This window comes from Lycium barbarum, chromosome 9 (genome assembly GCF_019175385.1).
Source record: "Lycium barbarum isolate Lr01 chromosome 9, ASM1917538v2, whole genome shotgun sequence".
Classification (NCBI taxonomy): domain Eukaryota; kingdom Viridiplantae; phylum Streptophyta; class Magnoliopsida; order Solanales; family Solanaceae; genus Lycium; species Lycium barbarum.
In genome coordinates this window covers 24253870-24280840 of record NC_083345.1, presented here as the reverse complement: position 1 = coordinate 24280840, position 26971 = coordinate 24253870, and the positions used below count along the sequence as shown (strand labels likewise).

The 26971-nt window shown below is 42.2% G+C and overlaps 1 protein-coding gene and 1 long non-coding RNA gene across 3 annotated transcripts; one reads left to right on the top strand and one right to left on the bottom strand.

Annotated features, from left to right (window-relative positions):
• Positions 1 to 236: 236 nt before the first annotated feature.
• On the top strand, positions 237 to 7140 carry LOC132610440 (exocyst complex component EXO84A-like). Of its 2 annotated transcripts, XM_060324733.1 has the most exons (7): positions 237 to 407; positions 1523 to 1620; positions 2370 to 3411; positions 3785 to 4201; positions 4811 to 4990; positions 6027 to 6163; positions 6409 to 7140. In XM_060324733.1, the coding sequence occupies exons 1-7, from the start codon at positions 252 to 254 to the stop codon at positions 6815 to 6817; spliced, it is 2439 nt and encodes an 812-aa protein (XP_060180716.1). In that variant the 5' UTR covers positions 237 to 251; the 3' UTR covers positions 6818 to 7140. The 2 variants fall into 2 exon arrangements, with proteins under 2 accessions (XP_060180716.1, XP_060180717.1); XM_060324734.1 differs by lacking the exon at positions 6409 to 7140 and having other exon boundaries at positions 5893 to 6090.
• A 9866-nt stretch (positions 7141 to 17006) lies between these two features.
• LOC132611119 (uncharacterized) lies at positions 17007 to 20141 on the bottom strand. Its single transcript, XR_009571464.1, has 4 exons — positions 19951 to 20141; positions 18987 to 19052; positions 17983 to 18071; positions 17007 to 17334 (listed from the first exon to the last, which is right to left on the bottom strand). It is a non-coding gene; the product is annotated as an uncharacterized LOC132611119 (long non-coding RNA).
• Between the last annotated feature and the right edge of the window lie 6830 nt (positions 20142 to 26971).

Sequence of the window (26971 nt, the reverse complement as noted above, 5' to 3'; positions counted from 1 at the left end):
ACTATTTTGAGTACAAATCCAAAGTTAAGGGACTAATTCGAGCTTTTTCTTGAATACGACCAAAAAATGCCGGCTGAGGCAACAGCACATGCAAACGAGAAAGCAAAAACAACAATAGAGATCAATTATATTCCTTGTTCTGTCTTCATCCGGCAGTTTCTAACGTCAAAATCAAAGCATTGCCAATATTTACAGAAATTGCATGCAATGGCCACACACAACAAATAAGCTTGTGTAAACAATATTCCCTCATGGATACCGTTACTGCTACTTCGTCGACATCAAGATTTCGTTTCAGGGATATTCCCGTTGATGATGATTCAACTGATGGTCATTCCAGTGCTGACATTTCGTCTGTCTCCAGTGAACTTGATGTCGATCATGAGCTTCAGTCTATGACTGCTAAGGTCTGGTGTCCTCAACGTTTTTGTCGATATACTTATGAGATAATTACAGGTCCAATGCCTTTCGGTCATCTAGTTTACAAAATAGACATCAAATGTTTAGGTTTTGTATGTTTAAATATAAATATACATACACTTCATAGACAAATCTATGATCTGTAGAACATGGGTGCACTACTAAAAAAAGAAGGAAAATGTATTAAGTGGGAATTGATACCTAGTTCTCTAGGCAACCAACTCAGCATTTGACCAAGTGCACCATTTAATCTTTTTATAGCTAGCATGGGTGTCAGCAGATAATATTATACCATTATTAGAAAATATATACATAAAATACCTATACGGAGAGACCATAGGTTCACGTGCTCTAAATTTAGGCTATAAAATCGTCCCTGCACTATACATAAATATACACATAATATACATGATCAGTGTATATTTCATATATTTTGGCTAGCTCCCATAATGACCAAAAATGAAAGAAGCCCTATACTTATTTACTCAGGAAATATTGTAGAGAATATTAATTTAACCTTTTATAGCATTATTGTGTTACTACTTCAACTTACTACCAGCTAGGTACTCTTTTTTTCTTCTTTTAAACAACCTTACAATATAAAAAGTAGTTTAAATAGAGGTTAAACTCATTTACGAATTAAGGATTTAAGTAACATATATTAACAGTATTCATGAAATTTAATGGGTTAACTTGATGATGTAAAAATCTATAAATTGACAGTGCGCAAAACTTAAAATTTTACTAAATGTGAGCTCCTTACGTGAGGGTATATTTCTCTTAGAAAATTACTTTTTGATCCTTATGCGCGCATCTGACTTTCTTATGCTTCCAACACGTCAAAATCAATTTTTGATGAAAGTGAAAATGAGACTTGATAAAAAGGGAAAAGGCTTGAAAGCTAAACATCTTATTTGTGGTATCTAGTTGAGCAGCGTATACTCTTTTATCTGAAAGCTTAAATTGTTTGACATATTTTATTTACTTAATCATGTCTTTAACACAACAATCTCTACGGAAGTGTCCAACCTTTATTTTAAACGTGTTTCACCTAGCACTCCTTGTTGTTTAAAATTTTCTCTAATGATGTTTGATTTTGCAGGGTATTACTCACCTTTGTTCAGAACTCCTTGAGTTGAAACGAGAGTCCGAGGAAGATTTTCAGAAAATCATCTTCACAAATTATTCAGCATTTATTGGGTTAGTTATTTTCTCTATAAAACCAATAACAAAGTTATTTTGATGATTTCCGGTGACTTATTCTAGTGGCTGACAATCATATGTTATTCTTTTATGCTTCTATGGGGTGATGAATCTTTAAATTGTAGATTTGCTAGTGCATCAACACTATGTCTCACAAAAATAACCTATTGCTAAGTAACTTCTCTGCATAGTTGTTTGTGTTACACTAGCTAAAGCTTAGAGTCTAATGGTTCTAAAGTACCGAGAGAGCATGTTTTATGGCATTTGGATAGAGTCTATAATAGGATGTCAAGTGTTCTGATTCAGTTTTTTTAAAAGGTATTGCAACTATTAACTCTCATTCCCGAACCAGGTATGTCAGTCCTCATAGGCGCCACAAACTATAGGTGGACTCTTTCCTCAATGATAATGTATACTGCCAGCAGGAGCTTTCAGGTTTCCCTAGTACTAAAAGAAACTTCTAGAAGTCAAATGACATTCTCTTGATTATACTCCAACAACTAATGTGATATTTTCTATTGTTTTACCTTTTTCTACTGTAATCTTATCTATCAAGATCTTCCCTTGTTATCGAATGTATATGACTTATGGTTAACAGACTTAAAAGGGTGCATGTGTCGCTGTCTGTCTTGTGCTGCCACTTTATTGCCAAATTGTCCTTACAGTGTGTAATCCAATTAATCCATTATCCCGGCATGTATACAACCTTCAGTGCTAGAATGCAATTTTGTGTCTTTTCCTGGCAGGATATTTGAAGGGACAAAAAATCTAGAGAGTGACTTATTGCAACTGAAGTACCAGGTTGTAAAGCAGAAAGGGCTCATAAAAGACCTTACAAGCGGTGTTTTTCTAAAGTTTCTTGCAGAGGAATCAAATCTTGAAGACAGTTTCCCAGATTACACATCATTGTCTAGCATTATTGATGCTCACACAAACGAGGTTTCTGAAATTCTGGATGATCTTCTTTCAGAACATCGATTGGATGAAGCTATTTCTTTCTTGGAGAAGGAAGCTGAGTTCTTCAAAGATAGCCATTTGGCAGAGAACCCTTTAACGGACGAACTGACGTGCTATAACTCGAAAATATCAGAGAAGACCTCCATGATTGCAGATCAGTTGACACTAGTAGCTAAAAATCCTCGAGTTTCTGCACCTGAGCTGCAGAAAGCATTGGTCGGACTCCGCAGAATTGGTGAAAGTGATCTTGCAACTCAATTATTGCTTAAGTATTATCATTCACGTATTGCAGCTGGCACACATGATTTGTTTTTCTCGAAGGCCTACACACACGAACTATATCTTCGAGAAATCTCGAAGTTTTTATTTTCCATGATCTCCCAAGCAGCTAAAAGTTTCACCCTCTTGCATGGCGAGAATTCTCCTTATGAGTCGGAATTACATCAGTGGATGATGGAACAAACTGCAATATTTGCTGTCTGTTTCAATAATTATGTTATATCCATGGTAGAGCCAAGTACTGGCCTATCAACAGCAGTGGAGGCTGTACAATCGACAATGGCTTATTGCTCTTTATTAGAGGCACAGGGAATTGAATTGCAATCAACTTTGATAGAGCATATCCGTCCTTGTATACAAGAGGTCTTACAGATCCATGTAGAACACTTTAAGAAAGTTATTGGTATCTTTACCTCATGTGAGACTTGGGTTCTGGGAAGATATCTAGTATCAGGAATTCTATCGCCTGATATTTATTACACCAACAGCGGCCAGCTATCAGAATATTCTCTGCTTGCCAACAGTGGTCGGAAGTTCATAACACTAAATCAGGTTTGTTTTATTTGATTTCGCTCTATTTATAGCAAAAGTTCATAGTAACTCATAGGCTATTCAAAGCATATCAGGTAAGTGAAGTGTTCAAGTTGAGAAGGAAGTAGGGTGCTCACAGTTAAGAAATCTGGTAATACTTGCGTAAATTGCTCCACTACGTTAATCATTTTTAAGATTAAGTTGAAGCCATATCTATACCTACAATTTGTTCTACTTGTTTTACACTACTGGATTGTGTCTATCTCTGAGTACCCTTACTCCGTTGGCAGTGAAACAACAACTTTAATTGTTCATCTTAGTGTTTACTGAATAACTTTATTTCTCATTAAGATGTAAAGCAAGAAGATAATGGCCATCTGTCGTCTTATTGTAGGCCATACTTGAAGAAGTTTTTCCTCTAATCCAACTACATATGGATGGCTTACTTCTGAGAGGCCTTCTGGATCTTTTTACAGAGTATACTGCTATTCTCGAAAGCGCCTTGATGAATCAGAGAGAAATTGAGGAAGTCGATTCAAGAACCAATATTGCAGAGTCAGTAGAACAACAAGTTTCTCTGATTGCTAACTTATCAAAACTAGCACAAATCTTCTCTAGTATGATTAGGAGGGCGTTCGGTGACACCTACCACTTGCAGTTAGAGATTGATAATTATGAGCTCTTCATTAATGAAAACTGTGGTCGTCTAAGATCTCAATTCTGCAAGCAATTAATTCTTAAATCCTGGCCACTTGAAAGTAGGCCTCCTCCAGGATGTTGCACTGATCTAGAGCCCACCGTTTCTTACCAGGTATGTTTCCCTTTCATAAACTGGACCATTAACCAAACTAATGACACAATTATGTGTTGGCAGTTGAGTTAGTCATATAGTACTTGATTTTCCAGAAGCAGTGTTACTGTTTGATGTTTCCTCAAACCTTTAATTACCTTGCTTGCCCATTTTGCTCTTTGTTAGGGTTGCTCCATTGGGTCTAGCCTAGTCATTTATTTTTTGAAGACTTAACCTCGTTCATTGAGAGCCTTCATTTGTACTATCAAAAGCTAGAATTTTCATACTCAATATGATTCCACTTGCTCCGGCGGATCACACAAGTTCAACAATTTTAATAACTCATGGGGATGTCTCATGAATTAGGATCAGAATCTAGAACGACCAGGACCCTTCCAGTGGGCGGGTACGAGGATGGAAATATATGAAAAAAATCATAGACCTTACCATGAGAGGAAATAAGGGAGAGATGGAATGCCTTATTAGTTCTACTTTTTGCTGCTAATATTTTAATCCTTTTACTAACAAGAGAGTGGACCCAATTGTTAGGATTATATAATGATCAAAGCATATTATTTTTGTCCACTTTTCTGGATTAAAACTTCTTTCTTTGGAACATCAAACTACCAGGAACTGTATTTCGCGTTAAGGAATCTAAAAGAGCATGACACTCTTATCGAAATGGATTGGTTAAATGATCTATTCATTGAGCTGATGGAGATGATGTTTGAGATGATTTTGGATAAAGAAGAAATTTCGAAAATCACTGACGAGCATTTGCCAAATGAATGGTGTGTCAAGTTTATACAGGTACATGCATTTCCGTCTTTTCCAGATTAAGCTTTGATACACACCCCTGAACCTGCCTTTTTCTATTTCACGATCAAATTACTAGTGATAAACAGTCTTCAGCCAAGAAAGATTTCCAGTGGGTAAGTTCCGTTTTAGATACAAAAATTGAGGTTATACCCACAGAATAATTGTAAATCAAAATAAATAAATAAATAAAAAAAACAAATATAGATCTGTATTATTCCGGACTTATGTTATTTTGAGACACCTTTATGACCTATAGTTGTTCAGATTTTTATATTTCACATTGCAATAATGCGGTTAAAACTGAAATTGGTACGCCTACCAGGTTGGGGTGTAGGTGCCATCATAGCTTAGGTGATATTGGATCGTGACAATTTTTGTTGACTGAATAGTCGTTTATCTTTTGATATATTTTTTTGCTTTTCCATTTTCCCAGTTTATGGATTGATTTGTGACTGGGTTGTGACGGAATGAAATGAAGTTTCTGAGAAAATGACATTTTTCTTGAACCATGATTTCTGGGTTGCGAAAGTTATGTAGAAATGACTCGTGTATTTTTATCAATTAGTAGAAGTTATGAATTATTTTCAAATTTTTGATGAATTTTTGCGGCTCTTTTTATTCTGACATGGAATTCTGTCTAACAGAGAAAATGTACTTGTAGATATTAATATGCAACAGATTTACATCTTGATACATAAAACTATATATTAAATATACATATCTTATTCATCATATATACGTTTGTTATACACTATTCGTATGGTATTTCAACTATATTTCAAGTGAAGTATTAAGTACCATATGATCAAATATGGACCTTCAACTCACAAAAGTAGACATACATAGATTATACTGTTAAAAATAAGAACATTTGGTTTCTGCTTGTGTTTCAGATCAGCAACTTCAAAATCTCCATGCCTATGCATGCTAGGGACCATGTGACGGATGGATTTATCTGATATCATGCTTCATCATCTTCTTTTCACATTTTTTGAATGTAATAGTACTCATTTTGAATCTTAAACAGCTTACTCTTGATATCCACTTTCTCCTTGAAATTGCTAAATGGGGAGGATACTTGTCTGATACCATCATGAATGCTTATTTGGATTCTGAATCTCGTATGAAATCCACATTCCTCTCTGTTGGGATGGATCCTGAAAGGTAACTTTTCTTTCTATGGCGGTGATCTAAAACTATCATCTAACATGCACATAATATCTTGCTGAGCTTAACTTCTATAAACTGACAGTTTAGAAAAAATTTCACCTGATCAAGTCACCATAGTAGGTGAAATTGGTAACCTGAAAAATAAGGTGCATTAACCCTCTACAATAGGTTAAATCACACATACATACGCCCAAGCAAAAGTTCTCAAGTTTTCAGCATATTGCCTTGTTCTCTTCCAGGCACATGATCTATGTCAAGTGGGCGACAAAGACCGCTATTGAAACCCTACAGAAGCTGCATGAACTTGATAAAAAGGAAATGCTTAGCGGTGAGTTTATTAATAATACTGAAGAAGAAACAAACAAATCCACTGAATCGTTGGGGAGCATTGATGCTACCAAATCAGAAGAGGTATTACGATCCCTGGATCAAGATATTATAGCTTGTATCAAGATCCCGGAAACAGGTATTTTACCTAAGGAAGGTGATGCAAGTGTTGTAGAAGAAAATGGCTTCATAAATAGTAATAACATTGGTGAAACGAAACGGACTTCTGTTGAAGTTGAAGGAAAGAAAAGCAATCCATTAAACTCTGAAGAGGCAATTGGAAATGTCATCAATTCATATGGAAAATCTTCAGTGCACTAAACTAGCGACCCACATTAATTTTGGAGATACTAATCCACTTACAAAGAGACCCATAGCTACTCCGGTTGTTTATTGAGAAGCTGACACTTCCAAGTCCAAGGATGAGAACTGATAACAAGTGTTATGAAGCAGGGCTATGAAGTTAACTAGTTACCAGTGTACTTGTCCGCGCCCGAAATAAAAATAAAATATAATGAAGTATTAGCTGTTCTTTTTTCAAAAGAAAATTACTCCTTCTATCCCAATTTATGTGATACAGTTTAGATTTTGAGAGTTAAACTTCTCTATGTTAACCGTGAATTTGGACATATAATCTTTACTCCCTCCGTCTCAAAATATTTGTTATTTTTTTCATTTACACGCTTGTTATGAAAACACTTATAAGGGTAGCATTTTGACTAATTTATCCTCTTAACATATTTCATCATGTTCTCCTCAATAAATATTTACTCAATTAATGATGACCTCTTAAATGTTGGTATGTGAACGCACAAAATCAGCCAATTGATGTAATTAATACAAGGGTAAAATGGAAAAAAGCTACTTAATTTTATCTTGGATAAATAAAACTGTTTACCCCGATTTTAGGTAATCAATTGAATTTGTAAGTGAGGTGTAGGATATATGGACCTATTTTAATCTATTTTTTGGTTAATATGGAACGCATATGAACTCGTGTGTAAAGATAAGAATACGTATATGGATATGTGTATCAACAACTTGAGATGCGAGTGTTGATGTTTAAAGCTAATATGTTATTGAATGAAAGATCACAACTCCACAGATTCGGACTAAGGAGAAATAAAGACAATGCTTTAATGTATTTTTAGCTATTACAATATTCTAGATCTCAAGAAGCCAACCCTTAAAAGTAGGGAGATGCCCCCTATTTATAGTTTTGCCTTATGGGCCTTGCATACAACATAAAGCCCTTTTAGAATAAAGAAAACCCTAAAAGGATAAGGTTGGGTCATACGGTCTGACACTCGTACGGTTGTCGGTACAATGTGACAGAACAGTCTTGACGCGTGGCAATTTTGTAACTGATTAACCGGGCTAACGGCCACGATCAACTCGGTCATGGAGAAACCGGGCTAATGGCCACGATCAACTCGGTCATGGAGAAACCGGACTAACGGCCACGATCAACTCGGTCATGGAGAAACTGGACTAACGGCCACGATCACCTCGGTCATGGAGAAACCGGACTAGCTGCGATGTGGAGTTTGGTCCGGAGATACCGGACCAAACAGATTTGCTTCTCGTTTCTCGGATCAGCCACATCTAGTGCAATTCCACCAGTCCGAAGGAAAGGCTCGGTACTCATGCCTGTCTCTTCTTATCTCCGGTCCCCGGTCTTGCATACATCCGGTTTTTACCGTATACAGATAGTCCCCACACTTCCCGGACCGTAGTTTTACCGGAGTAACGGGAAGTGGATGAGTCACCAAACTGGCGGTTTCATAAGCTCGTTCTTATCTTTTCATTTTGGCGGGAACAGTTATGTCATGTCCCTCTGCCATCAGCCATGTGTCTCATCCTGAACGGCCGACTTCGGTAACCGCCGTAACGCACGTCGTTTCAAATCACGTCTCATTAATTATGGGACACGTGGCACCCCCGGTTGGCCAACCTCTGCAACTGCTACAGTTACCACGCCTATATAAGGCCATGCACCCCTTCATTTCACCATTTTACTTCTTCACTTTCTTACTTCTTCTCTTCTGATCATTTTCATCTCATATTTTTTGCTGCTTTCAACCGTTCTCATCCCCCAACTTGTTGCTTACATTGATTGCAAGAACCAACTTTGTCAACCTTTCATCTGCTGTTTTTCGATTGAAAGTGCTGCTTTGTTTCTTCTCTCACTTTGCCATTTTGAATTTTTCTTTCAACTGCTGCTTCACTCTTTCTTATTTTTTAACTTGTTCCTTCTCCCTTATCGAATTCACTAAATCTCCTTTTCCATTTCTTCCGAATGTTTGCCAACACTGAAACCACCTACCAGGATGTTCCCTCGGTTTCTTCTCAAGGAGCCGAGCCAACTTCACAACCCAAGGGAAAAACTGTCATTGAGCCCACTGCTTTGGACATAGTACCGTCCAAACCCAACTACAACAAAGAATTTGAAGTCGAGAAGCCTTCTCCGGTTGTGGATAGAGGGTTCGATGTAAGGCGATATCCTTCGTCCATTACCGAGGATAAACTCGACCAGGTCCGGGCTAATTGTGGATGGGATAACCGTTCGGTGCAAGTGTTCGCCCCTAGTCCTGACGAGTCCATCACCGATCATAGGGAAGGCTTCTTGTATGTTTACACCTATCCCTTCACACTCAAGCTCAACCCCCCAATTGACTCGGTTATTTTGGATAGGTGCCGGACATACAACGTGACCTTGGCCCAAATTGGTCCGATAATCTGGAGGACCGTGGCCTACCTCCGGATGTTAGCCAACAACATAAATAGGGAATTTACGATGACACACTTCATCTGTTTGTATTCCCCGAGGTTGTTTCGAGGGGGCATTGTCACGACCCAACCCCGTAGGCCGTGACTGGTACCCGATCTGGGCACCCAAACACATCTATCAAATGCTATCTCAAATTTTATCAAACGCATTCAAGTATATAGTAGAAGCCGTCAAGGCTATATTTCAAATTTAGATAATTTCCAGAAAAATTTCGGCAGAGTTTCCTTTGTTTTACAGACTATCCAAAATAACCCTGCGCACAGAAAATACCAACAAAGGCCACACCGGCCAACAAAGCAACATGTAAACATATGCGGACCGGCCGCCGCGGCGAATGGGATCGCCCAAACACAACATATACACGCATCCGTACAGAAAGACCCTAACCCACAAACATGTCCACAAACCTCTAAACAGACCGACAGAATCATATGACGGGACAGGGCCCCGCCGTACCCATGAACGAATATATACAAATGCACTAATAAATATATATACCAAAAGTATAAGCTCCGGAAAGAGAGGAGCACTCCGAATAGCAGGAAGGGTGTCCTAAATAGGTGGATCACCAGGCTGTGCGTCTGTACCTGCGGGCATGAAACGCAGCCACCGAAGAAGGGGGTCAGTACGAAATATGTACTGAGTATGCAAAGCAGAAGGTACAGAAATAAATCTGAATAATAATCGAATTAGATATATAGAAAATAATACATATCAAAATGTTTATTTCCAAAGTATAAATTATGCATAGGGCACTGGAAAATGTGGTCGCCCGCCTGTCGATGGCGCCACAACACAGCATAACACCAGAAAGTTTCAAATCTCCGAATCCCCGTCACACATCACAACACAGCATAACGCCAAACACAGCATAACGCCAAACATAAGTGGAACCCGGCCCTCGAGCGAGGAGCACGGTGAACCATAAACACAGCATAACACCGGAATGTATCAAAAAACGCACGATAACAGAACCGGCCCGGGAACCGGTGAACGATATCACAGTAGGCACGAGCGGAGTAGTGAGGAATCATATGCATAAAATCATTATTATAAATCTGAAGGATAAGTAAAATAGTCATATTCGAAATCGGAATAATAATTATCACTTTTTGTTTCAAAGTTGTCGAATTTACAAAAAAAAGGGCGTCGCGGGACCCACGAACGAGTATAGACCCGACTGAGCCCGCCTATGAAAAACATACTCATTTTATATCATACAAACTCCTATGAAAGTTTCAAAGCAATTCGAGCTTTTCTGAGGAAGTTATGGGCGTTTGAACTTTTGGAATCGCTAAAGAACAAGCTTTGAAACCAAAAATCAGCTTTCATGAAATCTTTACAAATTATAAACTCCAAGGATATAAGGATCAATGTTATGGCATATGCGCCCAAGAATACCAAGGAAACAAATACGAATCATAGACAAGCTCGGATTTGCGAGGATAGAGTTTCCTAGAGGCTCATATCATGGCCTACTTTAACTAAGGCATGCCAAAAAGAAAGGTTACTTTATATACCTCAAACGCTCTCCAATATGATCCAACTCAAGCTAAGTCCAAACTATGATTCGGGCTGCCCACGATCTAAAAATAAGCCATAAAATGCCAAACATTAGCTAAAGACTTATTGGGCAATAAATTCCAATTTCGCCCTTAATTCCACAGAAATTTGGGCAGGATTTCCCCTATAAATAGGCCACCCCGAGAATTTAACTCGGCTATATCAATCAACAACGACAATAACCAACCTAACAACACCAACAACCAATCTGAAAGACAAAATACAATAATCGCTTTCTTTTCCATTTTTCGACAACTTACATAAATTCAATTCGACGACTTACCTTCAAGCCAAAATCGACGCTTATACATTCAATTATCAACCGGAATCCTTACCAAAAATATTCAAGGGCATTCTAAGCAATTCATACCACATTTCCAACAACCTGAATTTATTTTTTTCCAAGCTGGCCGAAAACAGCCCCAACCGAGACAGCCCTTTAAAAATTTTTTTCTTCATTTCCAAATCATGGTTCGTATCCTCAAATTACATTCTAACAATGCTATCTCATCAATATACCAATTACAATAAATATACAATAACCTCCAAAAACAGTCCGCACATTAACAACATCATTTTGAGTCAACAAACATTCATTTCCAACATAAGATTCATAGCGACGGCGATTAAAACATTAAGCGACGTTCATTCGTTCATCGTCATATAATGTGACCCATTTCAATCAACACTATATATACACATATATGGATGATTCTCAATTGTTCTTCACCTTACAATGATCCTAATCAACTAACTAAATATTAATTCATAATTTCAATCACAACACAACAACACCATCACACGCCCAACCCTCATACATATGGCATCCACTTCACCATTCTTTATTTCATGATTTTCAACCATAATAAGATACTACAACATGAATAGAACCTTCATAACACAAAAACAAGATCAAATCTTACCTTTTTCTCTTCAACTTTTAATAGGCTAGGGTTTTCCAATCTCTTGAATGAAGGACTTGATCACCCCCAACAATGCTTCCAAGTTACTTAGGGACCTCTAATTAGTGGTTTAACACCAAGAAATAAATTTTTGGAGAGCTAAAAATGGAAGTGAATTTTCAGGGCTGTTGGCCGAGAGCCTTCAATGGAGGGTCTTCAATTTGTTTTGTTCAAGTGTGGTGAATGAAGCAAATGAAGTGAAATAAAATTGTGGTCATCTTCTAATACTTAAATGAAGTGTACACTTGCCCCTTGGCCCACACTAATGTGTTGTCCCAATTAAAATTGAACACCATTTGTGTGGGTCAACCATGGAAATTGTGGATGATTTTTATCTTCCAATTTTTATCACTTTTGGTCCCGAATTTTCCTAATTGTTCCACACCAATAAATTCATGCACAACTTATATCTCAAAATAAAATCGAAGGTTAAGAATCCCGACTTTGTATCCCGCAAAAAAAATTTGTCCTTAGCTTATCATAAATAAATCCGGACTATTCCACTGTACAAAAATACGGGTTCTAACATCCTCCCCCCCTTTAGAACATTCGTCCCCGAATGTCAGATTAACCTTACCGGTCATACAACAATTTGGGGGAGTTTCCTTACTAACTATCACAACAATACAATCATTGATGAACGATTCATTTATCAAACAACATAGTCAAATAGAGAATTGGATTACATGTAGGTTCTGAAAATAAATGAGGATACTTCTTCTTCATATGCTCCTCAGCTTCCCAGGTCATTTCCTCTCGGTTATTGTTCCGCCACAGCACTTTAACAGAAGCCATATCTTTGTTCCGCAACCTTTTTACCTGGCGATCCAATATGGCTATAGGCTGCTCCTCATAAGATAGCTCCTCTGTGACCTGAATGTCATCTACAGGAAAGACTCTGGAAGGGTCACCAATACACTTACGAAGCATAGAAACATGAAATACCGGGTGTACCGCTCCCAAGTCAGCTGGCAAATCCAATTCGTAGGCCACCTTGCCTATTTTGCGAATAATCAGATAGGGCCCAATATATCTCGGACTGAGCTTTCCTTTCTTGCCAAATCGCATAACACCTTTCATCGGTGACACTTTCAGGAACACCCAATCGCCAATCTGAAACTCTAACGGTCGACGTCGCTTATCGGCATAAGATTTCTGTCGGCTCTGGGCTGCCAACAATCTTTCTCGAATACGTTTCACCTTATCCACGGCCTGCTGGACCACATCTGGGCCAATCAACTCAGTCTCCCTAACATCAAACCAACCGATCGGTGATCTACACTTCCTGCCATACAAAGCCTCATATGGTGCCATCTGAATACTGGAGTGGTAGCTGTTATTATACGCAAACTCAACAAGCGGTAAATGGTCATCCCAGCTACCCCTGAAATCAATAACACAGGCACGCAACATATCTTCCAATGTCTGAATAGTGCGCTCGGCCTGTCCGTCGGACTGGGGATGGAAGGCTGTACTTAGGCTCACCTGGGTCCCCAATCCCTCCTGAAACGATCTCCAGAACTTAGCTGTAAACTGGGCACCTCTATCGGAAATAACAGACACAGGAACTCCATGAAGTCGTACAATATCCCTGACATAAAGCCTGGCATAATCCTCAGCTGAATAGGTGGTCCGAACCGGAAGAAAATGGGCTGATTTCGTCAGCCGATCAACAATAACCCAAATAGAATCATACCTCCGTGGAGTGCGAGGTAGACCTGTAATAAAGTCCATATTAATGATCTCCCACTTCCACGTCGGTATCTCCATCCCCTGCAATAGCCCACCGGGCTTCTGGTGCTCAATCTTAACCTGCTGGCAATTTGGACACTGAGCAACGAACTCTGTTATATCTCTTTTCATACCGTCCCACCAATATAGACATCTGATATCAGGGTACATCTTCGTCGACCCTGGGTGAACAGAATATCGAGCGTAATGTGCCTCGCCCATAACCTGTCGCCGCAACCCTTCAACGTCAGGTACACACAATCTGCCTCTGTGAAATAACACTCCATCAGGTGAAATCTCAAACGGAGTCTTCTCCTGTGCCAGAGCTGCATCTCTGTACTGTGCCAGAATAGGATCCTCATACTGATGCCGCTTAATATCTTCTGTAATAGAGGACTCAGCAATACCTCGAACCGAAACCCCAACATCTCCAGAATCAGCCAAGCGAACTCCAAGACTAGCCAACTGATGAATATCACGAACCATTTCTTTCCTCCCTGATGGCACGTCTGCTAGGCTACCCATAGACTTGCGACTAAGTGCATCTGCCACAACATTAGCTTTTCCCGGATGGTAGAGAATATCAACATCATAATCTTTTAACAACTCTAACCACCTCCTTTGTCGCAAGTTCAGCTCCTTTTGCCTAAAGATGTACTGAAGGCTCTTATGACCTGTATAAATATCAACGTGAACCCCATATAAATAATGTCTCCACATCTTCAAAGCATGAATGATCGCGGTCAGCTCCAAATCGTGAGTAGGATAATTCTTTTCATGTTTTCTGAGCTGCCGGGAAGCATAAGCTATCACCCTGCCGTGCTGCATCAACACACATCCCAAACCAATACTAGAGGCATCACAATAAATCACATACCCATCTGGACCCTCGGGAAGAGTCAGGACTGGAGCCGTAGTCAACTTCTCTTTCAGCAACTGGAAGCTACGCTTGCAAGCATCTGACCACTGAAACTTAGCTCCCTTTTGAGTCAGCCTTGTCAAAGGCGCTGAGATGGAAGCAAATTTCTCCACGAATCTCCGATAATAACCAGCCAATCCCAGAAAGCTACGCACCTCTGTCGGCGTCATAGGTCTAGGCCAATTCTTTACGACCTCGATCTTCTGGGTATCCACCCGCACCCCATCAACCCCAATAATATGTCCCGGAAATGCCACTGAAGATAACCAGAATTCACACTTAGAAAATTTAGCATATAATTCCTGGTGCCGAAGTGTGCCAAGTACCGTCCTCAAATGGTCCGCATGCTCTGCCTCTGACCGAGAATAAACCAGAATATCGTCGATAAATACGATCACAAACATATCCAAGAACGGTCTGAATACCCGATTCATCAGGTCCATAAATACTGCTGGGGCATTTGTCAGCCCAAAAGACATAACTCTGAACTCATAGTGCCCATATCGGGTCCTGAATGCTGTCTTGGGAATATCAGCCTCTCGTACCCGTACCTGGTGGTAACCCGATCGCAGGTCTATCTTCGAGAAGTACCTGGCACCCTGCAGCTGATCAAACAAATCATCAATCCTGGGGAGGGGATATTTATTCTTGATGGTTACCTTATTCAACTGCCGATAATCAATGCACATCCGCAGCGAGTCGTCTTTCTTCCTCACAAATAATACCGGAGCTCCCCAGGGTGACGCACTAGGCCGAATGAAACCATTCTCCAATAAATCTCTCAGCTGCTCTTTCAATTCTTTCAATTCTGCAGGTGCCATTCTGTACGGAGGAATAGAGATAGGCTGAGTGTCTGGAAACAGATCAATAGCAAACTCTATCTCCCGTTCGGGAGGAAGACCTGGAAGCTCATCTGGGAATACATCTACAAATTCATTAACCACTGGGACTGACTGAAGGGTCGGTGCCTCTGCCTCTAAATCATGAACACGGACCAGATGATAAATATACCCCTTTCTGATCATTTTCTCAGCCTTGAGGTATGAAATAAACTTACCCCTCGGCGAAGCTGTATTACCTGCCCATTCTATAACTGGTTCCCCCGGAAACTGGAAACGAACTACCTTCTGCTGGCAGTCAACATTAGCATAACAGGACGCTAACCAGTCCATGCCCATAATAACATCAAACTCTAGCATATCTAACTCTATCAAATCAGCTTTAGTACAACGATCAGATATGATAACAGAACAATCCCGATAAACCTGTCTGGCTATAACAGAATCCCCTACAGGTGTAGCTACCTCAAAAGGCTCTATCGGCTCAGATTCTATCCCAATCTCATTAGCAACAAGTGGGGAAATATACGATAAAGTCGAACCAGGATCAATCAACGCATACACAGATCGAGAGAAAACCAGTAATATACCTGTGACGACATTAGGCGAAGCCTCCTGGTCCTGTCTGCTGGCTAAGGCATAAATGCGGTTCGAAGGACAGCTAGAACCCGAAGCTTCGCCACGACCCCTGCCGCGGCCTGCTGGTGCTGGTGCTGGAGTACCTCGCCCCACAGGGCGCATCGCCACCGAGGCTGAAGATGAACCACCGGCTAACCCGGTAGACTGAGCTGAACTGCCTGAACCACCTCTAGCCGGACAGTCTCTCATCTGATGGCCCTGACGGCCGCAAACAAAGCATGCACCCGTAGCTCGGAAACACTCTCCCGGGTGCTGTCTCCCACATTAGGAACACAAAGGTCTGGGTGGCCTCATCTGACTGCTGGAACCTCTGTCCAACTGTGAACCTGAAGCCCTGGAGCTCGGGCCTGCCCCTGAATATCCGACACCCTCAGATCTCCTGCCGGTAAACTGTGGGGGTGTACCCCGTGATGACTGAGAAGGATATCTGCTCTGCTGCTGCTGCTGAGGCTGTCTGCCTCGGAAATCCCCAGAATACCCGGACGATCTAGCCCTCTAGGGCTAGCCCCTATCATCAACTCTGTCAGGCTGGCGCCCCCTGCGTCTATCCTCCATGCCTGGGACGTGGGCCTGTATACGGGCAATATCCATACCGTGCTGGGCCGCCAATACCAGGCAACTGTCAACATAATACAGATCCAGCCCCACTATATATCGGTGCATCCGGTCAGTCATGGTAGCTACATATGTAGGCGCATATCGGGCCAGTGAATCAAATTCTAAGCTGTACTCCCGAACCGGCCTGCCCCGCTGCTTCAACAGCAGGAATCGGTCTACCCTGGCGCGCCGCACCTCCGGAGGTAGAAAGTGGGCCATGAAGGCCTCTGTAAACTCATCCCATACAGCTGGAGGGGCACCCTCACCTCTGGACAGCATCCAAGACTCGTACCAATTGGCTGCTACGTCGTGCAACCGGTATGACGCCAACTCAGCTGACTCTGTATTAGAAGCACTAATCAGTCGCAGGGTCCGCTGCATCTGTCGAATAAACTCATGAGGGTCCTCTGTGGGCTTTGACCCGAAGAACTCTGGGGGGCCACAGGTCAGAAAATCACGGGCCCTCGAACTGTCGCGCCTGTCTGCCCGACCATCTCCTCCTCCCTGCCTATGAACCTGCCCTGCTACCAGTCGAGTCAATAGCTGAACTGCCTCTCGCAGGGTACCATCGTCCGCCCCTGGCTGGGAAACTGGAGGCGCGGGAGCTGGAGCCTCTGGAGTTAAGGGTGAAGCTGCTCCAGACTCCTTTGACGATGAAGACGTAGCAGAGTCTGCTGGCCGGGACGCAATATCACGCATCATCTGAGCGAGGGTCCGAGTACCCCTCTGAGCCCGGCTGGTCTCTCCTACCACGCCCTTTTTCTTCTGGGCGGTCGTCGCCTTTTTCGGAGGCATCACTGAAAGAAAAACAACAACAGATCATAACAGAATCGTCCTAATAGCACAGTTCTCTCGCACGATCTAAGATCAGAAGAAAAGACAACATCCTAAATGTCCTGTAGCCTCCTGTTTATAGATGTGGTGCACAACACACCGATAAACAAGACTCTACTAGACACGATCTGTGGACACTCCGAGGACAACCGCGCTCTGATACCACTTCTGTCACGACCCAACCCCGTAGGCCGTGACTGGTACCCGATCTGGGCACCCAAACACATCTATCAAATGCTATCTCAAATTTTATCAAACGCATTCAAGTATATAGTAGAAGCCGTCAAGGCTATATTTCAAATTTAGATAATTTCCAGAAAAATTTCGGCAGAGTTTCCTTTGTTTTACAGACTATCCAAAATAACTCTGTGCACAGAAAATACCAACAAAGGCCACACCGGCCAACAAAGCAACATGTAAACATATGCGGACCGGCCGCCGCGGCGAATGGGATCGCCCAAACACAACATATACACGCATCCGTACAGAAAGACCCTAACCCACAAACATGTCCACAGACCTCTAAACAGACCGACAGAATCATATGACGGGACAGGGCCCCGCCGTACCCATGAACGAATATATACAAATGCACTAATAAATATATATACCAAAAGTATAAGCTCCGGAAAGAGAGGAGCACTCCGAATAGCAGGAAGGGTGTCCTAAACAGGTGGATCACCAGGCTGTGCGTCTGTACCTGCGGGCATGAAACGCAGCCCCCGGAGAAGGGGGTCAGTACGAAATATGTACTGAGTATGCAAAGCAGAAGGTACAGAAATAAATCTGAATAATAATCGAATCAGATATATAGAAAATAATACATATCAAAATGTTTATTTTCAAAGTATAAATAATGCATAGGGCACTGGAAAATGTGGTCGCCCGCCTGTCGATGGCGCCACAACACATCATAACACCAGAAAGTTTCAAATCTCCGAATCCCCGTCACACATCACAACACAGCATAACGCCAAACATAAGTGGAACCCGGCCCTCGAGCGAGGAGCACGGTGAACCATAAACACAGCATAACACCGGAATGTATCAAAAAACGCACGATAACAGAACCGGCCCGGGAACCGGTGAACGATATCACAGTAGGCACGAGCGGAGTAGTGAGGAATCATATGCATAAAATCATTATTATAAATCTGAAGGATAAGTAAAATAGTCATATTCGAAATCGGAATAATAATTATCACTTTTTGTTTCAAAGTTGTCGAATTTACAAAAAAAGGGTGTCGCGGGACCCACGGACGAGTATAGACCCGACTGAGCCCGCCTATGAAAAACATACTCATTTTATATCATACAAACTCCTACGAAAATTTCAAAGCAATCCGAGCTTTTCTAAGGAAGTTATGGGCGTTTGAACTTTTGGAATCGCTAAAGAACAATCTTTGAAACCAAAAATCAGCTTTCATGAAATCTTTACAAATTATAAACTCCAAGGATATAAGGATCAATGTTATGGCATATGCGCCCAAGAATACCAAGGAAACAAATACGAATCATAGACAAGCTCGGATTTGCGAGGATAGAGTTTCCTAGAGGCTCGTATCATGGCCTACTTTAACTAAGGCATGCCAAAAAGAAAGGTTACTTTACATACCTCAAACGCTCTCCAATATGATCCAACTCAAGCTAAGTCCAAACTATGATTCGGGCTGCCCACGATCTAAAAATAAGCCATAAAATGCCAAACATTAGCTAAAGACTTATTGGGCAATAAATTCCAATTTCGCCCTTAATTCCACAGAAATTTGGGCAGCATTTCCCCTATAAATAGGCCACCCCGAGAATTTAACTCGGCTATATCAATCAACAACGACAATAACCAACCTAACAACACCACCAACCAATCCGAAAGACAAAATACAATAATCGTTTTCTTTTCCATTTTTCGACAACTTACATAAATTCAATTCGACGACTTACCTTCAAGCCAAAATCGACGCTTATACATTCAATTATCAACCGGAATCCTTACCAAAAATATTCAAGGGCATTCTAAGCAATTCATACCACATTTCCAACAACCCGATTTTTTTTTCCAAGCTGGCCGAAAACAGCCCCAACCGAGACAGCCCTTTAAAAATTTTTTTTCTTCATTTCCAAATCATGGTTCGTATCCTCAAATTACATTCTAACAATGCTATCTCATCAATATACCAATTACAATAAATATACAATAACCTCCAAAAACAGTCCGCACATTAACAACATCAAATTGAGTCAACAAACATTCATTTCCAACATAAGATTCATAGCGACGGCGATTAAAACATTAGGCGACGGTCATTCGTTCATCGTCATATAATGTGACCCATTTCAATCAACACTATATATACACATATATGGATGATTCTCAATTGTTCTTCACCTTACAATGATCCTAATCAACTAACTAAACATTAATTCATAATTTCAATCACAACACAACAACACCATCACACGCCCAACCCTCATACATATGGCATCCACTTCACCATTCTTTATTTCATGATTTTCAACCATAATAAGATACTACAACATGAATAGAACCTTCATAACACAAAAACAAGATCAAATCTTACCTTTTTCTCTTCAACTTTTAATAGGCTAGGGTTTTCCAATCTCTTGAATGAAGGACTTGATCACCCCAACAATGCTTCCAAGTTACTTAGGGACCTCTAATTAGTGGTTTAACACCAAGAAATAAATTTTTGGAGAGCTAAAAATGGAAGTGAATTTTCAGGGCTGTTGGCCGAGAGCCTTCAATGGAGGGTCTTCAATTTTTTTTGTTCAAGTGTGGCGAATGAAGCAAATGAAGTGAAATAAAATTGTGGTCATCTTCTAATACTTAAACGAAGTGTACACTTGCCCCTTGGCCCACACTAATGTGTTGTCCCAATTAAAATTGAACACCATTTGTGTGGGCCAACCATGGAAATTGTGGATGATTTTTATCTTCCAATTTTTATCACTTTTGGTCCCGAATTTTCCTAATTGTTCCATACCAATAAATTCATGCACAACTTATATCTCAAAATAAAATCGAAGGTTAAGAATCCCGACTTTGTATCCCGAAAAAAAAAATTGTCCTTAGCTTATCATAAATAAATCCGGACTATTCCACTGTACAAAAATACGGGTTCTAACAGGCATGATAAAGCTTGCCAAGCGAGGCCGACACCCGGTCTTTTCAAAGATAGACGAAGACAGAGACCGAGGTTGGTTAGAACGCTACGTCCGGGTGAGGACCGCAGACATTATTCCGGCCGACTATATGCCTTTCCCGGAGAGGTGGAAAGATAATCGTAAGTTTCTCAGTTCTTCCTTTAACTATCCTTTGATGCTTTGTCAAACACTTCCTCCCTTGAATTAATACGATTTCTTCTCCGCTTTCTTTATATCAGCCGTAGCATGGATACCTCCGGCCGTCCGAAATATGAATGAATAGGTTGGGGCACTCCTCAGCCAACACACCCATTAAGCACGGACATGGGGGAACCTGTCACGTGGCCAATGGGTTGCTCAAAACCACGGTAATACTCTGCTTGAGCTGAAATATGTCGTCTCTTCTACCCCCATTTTTTTAACAACCTCTTCAGTATTCAGGTTTACCCAGAGGCTCGGTGGAGCCAAGACCGGAGCCAGTAGTCAGACTAGCTGTGCCAGTACCTGAATTTGATTCAGCGGGGACATCCCATATTATTGCTGCTGCCAATAAAAGGCGGAGAAAACCCTCGGACAAAGGGCAGAAAACAAAGAAGAGGGCAAGAAGCGTCGTTCGGACTCTAAGGGACAAAGCAGAGCCCGATTTCCTTGTTCGGAGGGTCATTGTGACACCCTCCGTCGCTTCAGTTCCGGAGAAGGAAACCACCACTCCGTCATTTCCTTCAGCCGAGGAAGGACCGTCAGCTCCGGCTTTGCGCACAGGTGGGGAAGAAGTTCTTTACCCGACTCCTCTAAGGTCAATTGAATACGTTGACATTTCAGGTGATGCTTCATTTGAGGAGACCCTCTTGCAAAGGACTAGAAGATCCCGGTTCGCGTCGACTGCTGAGGCCGAACGAAGAGCTGAGCCGGTCCATGAGACCGAGGCTCCAATGGATGCTGGTCCACTGCCCGGTGATGACCCAGCCGCAACATCCGAGGTACCTGCCTCTACCGAGCCCGCTGGGGCCGCTCCAATTTCTCCTGCACCGAGGTTAGATAACCTCGATGACATGTTCTCGAATACCCCACCTGCAACCGGGGAAGCAGCCGGCTTCGGACATCTCCCTATCCCACGAGTCACGAGGGCAGCTAATCGGTCCACTGAGACTGGTTCAAGGGAAAGCCTTGTACGCATCTTTCCGGCCCCGAGTGTGGAACCGAGAAGGACACGGTCGGCCACGATTACTGTCCCCGAGGATTGTAGTTTCTTGTCTCGTCCCGTGGGAATTGCAAGCTATCTGAGGCCCCTCATCTCGGACTCGTACAAGCGAAAGATGACCGGAGTCCGCTGGCAGAGTCTTATTAACGAGAGCATACACGCAAGCAACTGTGTAAGCTTATCAGCCGATCCTTCCATAATTCAACATGAATTTTAGCTTCTTGTTTATTCGAGTTTAACTTCTTGTTTCATTTACAGAGTGTGGTGCTCGTCAACGAGGCCTTCATCCGTGCTCAGTAAGAGGTTGACGACCTTAAGGGCCAGCTGGATGCCCAGGGTTGGGAAACGGAGAAATTCCAGCACCTTTTGCAAGTGAAAGAGGATCAATTGAACCGAGCAGCTGCCCTTTCCAACCTTCAACCCGAGCTCGAAGCAGCGAAGGCCGAAAACCTTCGGTTGAAGGAAGAGTTGGCCGGAATGGTTGAAAAGAACCGGCTTCTGGAAGCAGACAAGGTCAGCCTTAGCCAAGATAACGCTCGATTTTCTTCGAGGCTCGGCGAACTCGAAGTCACTATCTCTCAACTTCGGAGGTAGCTTGACTCGGTCAAGACTGATGCCGTGAACATGGTCGAGAGGCATAAGCTGCTTGAATCCGAGAATGCGGAGTATAAGAACACGTTTAGGGTATTCGAGCGGAAAGACGAGGATAGGGCTCGGATATGCGACGAGCTCAAAACCAAATTCGAGGAGACGGCCGAGGCCAATGACATTCTCAAGGCCTAGCTTGAGCCGGCTACTCAAGTCCAAAGAATCCTCGATAAAGAGAGAGACGAATTAGTGGCCAAACTGGCCCAGGTTGAGGCCGATTTGGCAGAAGCCCTTAAGAATGTGGAGGCTGCCGAGGCTCATACCACGATTGTGGTGGAGTATGAACGGTGGAAGTCCCAGAGGACCACCCTTGAGCAAGCCGAACAAGGTTTTGGGGACCTCCCGGCCCTGATACTCGAAGCCAAAAATACCGAGGAAGAAGCCAAGAGAGCCCTCGATACCGATTCCGAGGATTCCGAGAGGACAGTATCCGAGCGTTCCTGTTCCAGCTGCACCGGATAGATCAGGGCCTGCACTTAGCCTTTATTTTGCCTTTGCCTTTTTGGCTTGTTTTTTGTTTTTTAACTTCATAGGAATTTCAGGTGTAAAAAACCTTACATATATGGAATGTGCATTTTTCTTGCCGGTTCTCTTTATTCTTTAATCTGAATGTTTATTATGACTTTTGCTCGAAGCCATTTTTCCGGATTATGCCTCGATATTGGCTTTCCTCTTCGTCCGGTATAATTTGTCCGGAGATATGATCGAGTGGTTTGCCCGTGGGACTTATTTATGCTCTGTGAATTCAGACGTCTCTGAATCACATTTTTTTTACAGTTCACTTATCGTGGATTAGGTTCGGACACCTGAATCCCAGCCTTAGCAAATTTTGATATAGCAGTCCCCATTCGGGGGTGTTTAAAGATTTTGGCTTGGTTCAGTGCGACCTTGTTGCCTTTGTCGAATTTCGACTATAGTCCCCGGTGTACGGTATTTAGATAAAATGATGCCGAATTTCGGCCGTGATCAACGAGGGTAGGGTGTTTAACAAGAAGACATATCCGAAATGAAATAATCTGAATTTTCAATAATCTTTATATTGCAAATATTTGCACGTACATGATATGAAGACTTTGTCCGTTTCCTTCTGTTTTTGCCGTAGCAAATACTAAATGGACACGATTCATTCTGATCGTTTGGTCCTTACATCAAAACCTAATACAGAAGGTCTGGTTCTGGACAAGGACTTCCCCGGGGTAATGCCCAACGGCGTTGTCCTACTTTGTTGAGCTGCTTCGTTTTTTATTCACCGGGGTAAGCCTCGATGTGGGTAAAGTAGTCCCCTAGTGTTTATCCGAGCAGCATGGTCGGGTAAGCACTATCAAGTCCCCACTAGTAGGGTATACCCCTGAGTTTCTGGACACTTGTCCTCGTTTCTATCAAGTAACACGTTGTACTTGTTATCTCATTAAAAACCTTGTCGGAAAACCCGTTTTGGGACAAAACCGTACTAAGGAAAAGAGTGCAATATGTGTTTTCAGACCTAACATTTAACTTCATCCGGTACTCGATTTCCTGCAAAAAGAAAGGTTAACAAAAAAAAAAACACGAGGGTAGTCGTCCGTACCTTAGCAATAGTATTTCTTCAAATGAGCCACATCCCAGTTGTTACGCAACCGTTGTCCGTCCATGGCCTCCAACTGATACGACCCTTTACCCGTTATTCCTGTTATCTTATATGGCCCTTCCCAGTTTGGTGCCAACTTTCCGTCGTTGGGATTTTTGGTGTTCAAAGTAACTTTCCGAAGCACCAAGTCTCCAACTTGGAAATGTCGAAAATTGGCCCTCCGGTTGTAGTACCTTTCCATTATCTGCTTTTGGGCTGCAATTCGGACTAACGCGTTTTCGCGAAGTTCATCCGTGAGGTTGAGTTTTATGGCCATGGCCTCCTCGTTTGACCCACCGGTGGCGTATCCGAATCGGAGACTCGGTTCACCAACTTCTACGGGGATGAGGGCTTTGGCCCCGTAGACCAGCGAGAAAAGTGTTTCTCCCGTGCTTGATTTTGATGTGGTTCTGTAAGCCCACAATACCTCCGGCAGCACCTCTCTCCAGTGATGCTTCGACGTTTCAAGTATTTTCCTTAGATTTTGAATTATTATTTTATTTGTGGATTCTGCTTGTCCGTTTGCACTTGGGTGATACAGAGTTGATATAATTTTCTTGATCTTCAACCCCTCGAGGAAATCATTGACTTTGTCGCCAATGAACTGAGGACCGTTATCACAAGTTATCTCGGTTGGGATGCCGAAACGGCAAATAATGTGGTCCCATATGAAGTCAATAGCCTTCTTTTCTCTAATATTTTCGATGGCCTTCGCTTCAACCCATTTGGAGAAATAGTCAGTCATTAACAAAATAAAATGGGCCTTACCTTGTGCCCATGGTAGTGGACCAACAATGTCCATTCCCCACTTCATGAAGGGCCAAGGTGACACCACTGAGTGAAGCAACTCCTCGGGTTGGTGAATCATTGGGGCAAGTCTCTGACACCCATCACATTTCCGGACAAAATTCTTTGAATCCTCCTCCATCCGGTTCCAATAATAACCAGCTCTGCTAATTTTTCGGACTAAGACTTCTGCACCGGAGTGATTTTCGCAGGTCCCCTCGTAGACTTCTCTCATCACATACTCGATTTCTCCGGGACCCAAACACTTGGCCAGGGGCCCGAAGAAAGACCGTCGATATAATTGGTCGTCCACTAGGCAGAATCGTGCTGCTTTTGTCCTTGGTGACCGTGATTCTTTTGGGTCACTTAGAAGCTTTCCATCTTGCACGTAGTCGATGTATTTATTGCGCCAATCCCAAGTTAGAGCCATCGTGTTTATTTCAGCATACCCGTTTTCTATCGCCGAGTTCATCAAGTGCACCATAGTACCGGGGTTGATTTCTTCCCTTTCGATTGAAGAGCCCAAATTGGCCAATGCGTCGGCTTCGCTATTCTGCTCCCGGGGTACATGTTGCACGGTCCACTCTCTAAACCGGTGTAGTATCACTTGGGTTTTCGCCAGATACTTTTGTATTCACTCATCCTTGACCTCGAAGACGCCACGACCAAGAGAGAGTCGCATTTTGCTTCGATTATTTCGGCCCCCATACTCCGAGCTAATTCCAAACCTGCAATCATAGCCTCATACTCGGCTTTATTGTTAGTCAACTTAATAGTTCTAATCGACTGTCGAATGACATCCCCGGCGGGAGTTTTAAGGACGATTCCTATCCCGGAACCTTTGAGGTTCGAGGCCCCGTCCGTGTGTAACGACCAAATACCCGAAGCCTTTCCTGAGGTTAGCAGAAGCTCTTTCTCAACCTCGGGGACCATAGCCGGGGTAAAATCTGCCACAAAATCGGCCAAGATTTGGGACTCAATTTCATCCTCTTCGACGTCATTGCCTTTTATGGCACAGGTGTATGAAGTCATGTGCTCCTGTGGGTCCGTTGTACCATCATATTTGTGGATATCCGATATTTTGAACCTCTTCGGGATCAATTTCAGAGCCGCACTGGGAGGAAAGGGCCTTTGAATATACCTCTTCGAATTCGGTCCTTTTAGAATAGGCGGAGCCCCCGGGATCTGATCCACCCGAGAGTTATATGTTCCACCCTTTTCTCAGTTGAGTCTACCCGCTTTGCCAATGTTTCGAGCATTCTCAGAACTTCGGTGGATGAACCAGCTCCCGACCCATTGCTTTCGACTATCTGTGTTTCATCCCTTCTGGGTACGGGACGCCTTTCGACCTCTCCGGAGCTGCTTTGTCATCTTTGCTTTGCAGCTGGGCTATTGCGATTCCTTGTTCGGCAATGGCGGTTCTCTGTTCCTGCAACATTTCAAAAATTAAACGTAAGTTAATCTCATCCGGGGTATCCGATACTTTCCGGCCCTGTGTCCGGGATAAAGTAATTGAATTGTGAGTATTTAAGGGATTAGTGGCCAGCTGGGTGGCATTCTCCTGGTTCACGGTGTTCTGCCGGTTGAGGCCTTCCCTCGAATCAACGGAATTTGGCTCGATAGGATCTGCTGGCAAGTCCCTTAGCCCACTATTCTCGTTTTCGACAACAATCTCGTTGTTGACATGACCAGATTGTCCACTGCTTGCCATTTGGTCTGTTTTCACAGGGATGAACAGAAGATTTTTTTAATCTAACGGGTAAGAGATAGAAGCCAAGATTAAAAGACCACTATTATCTTAGGCCCCACGGTGGGCGCCAAATTGTTTATCCCGATTTTAGGTAATCAATTGAATTTGTAAGTGAGGTGTAGGATATGTGGACCTATTTTAATCTATTTTTTGGTTAATATGGAACATATATGAACTCGTGTGTAAAGATAAGAATACGTATATGGATATGTGTATCAACAACTTGAGCTAAGATGCAAGCGGTGACGTTTAAAGCTAATATGTTATTGAATGAAAGATCACAACTCCACATATTCGGACTAAGGAGAAATAAAGACAATGCTTTAATGTATTTTTAGCTATTACAATATTCTAGATCTCAAGAAGTCAACCCTTAAAAGTAGGGAGATACCCCTATTTATAGTTTTGCCTTATGGGCCTTGCATAAACATAAAGCCCTTTTCGAAT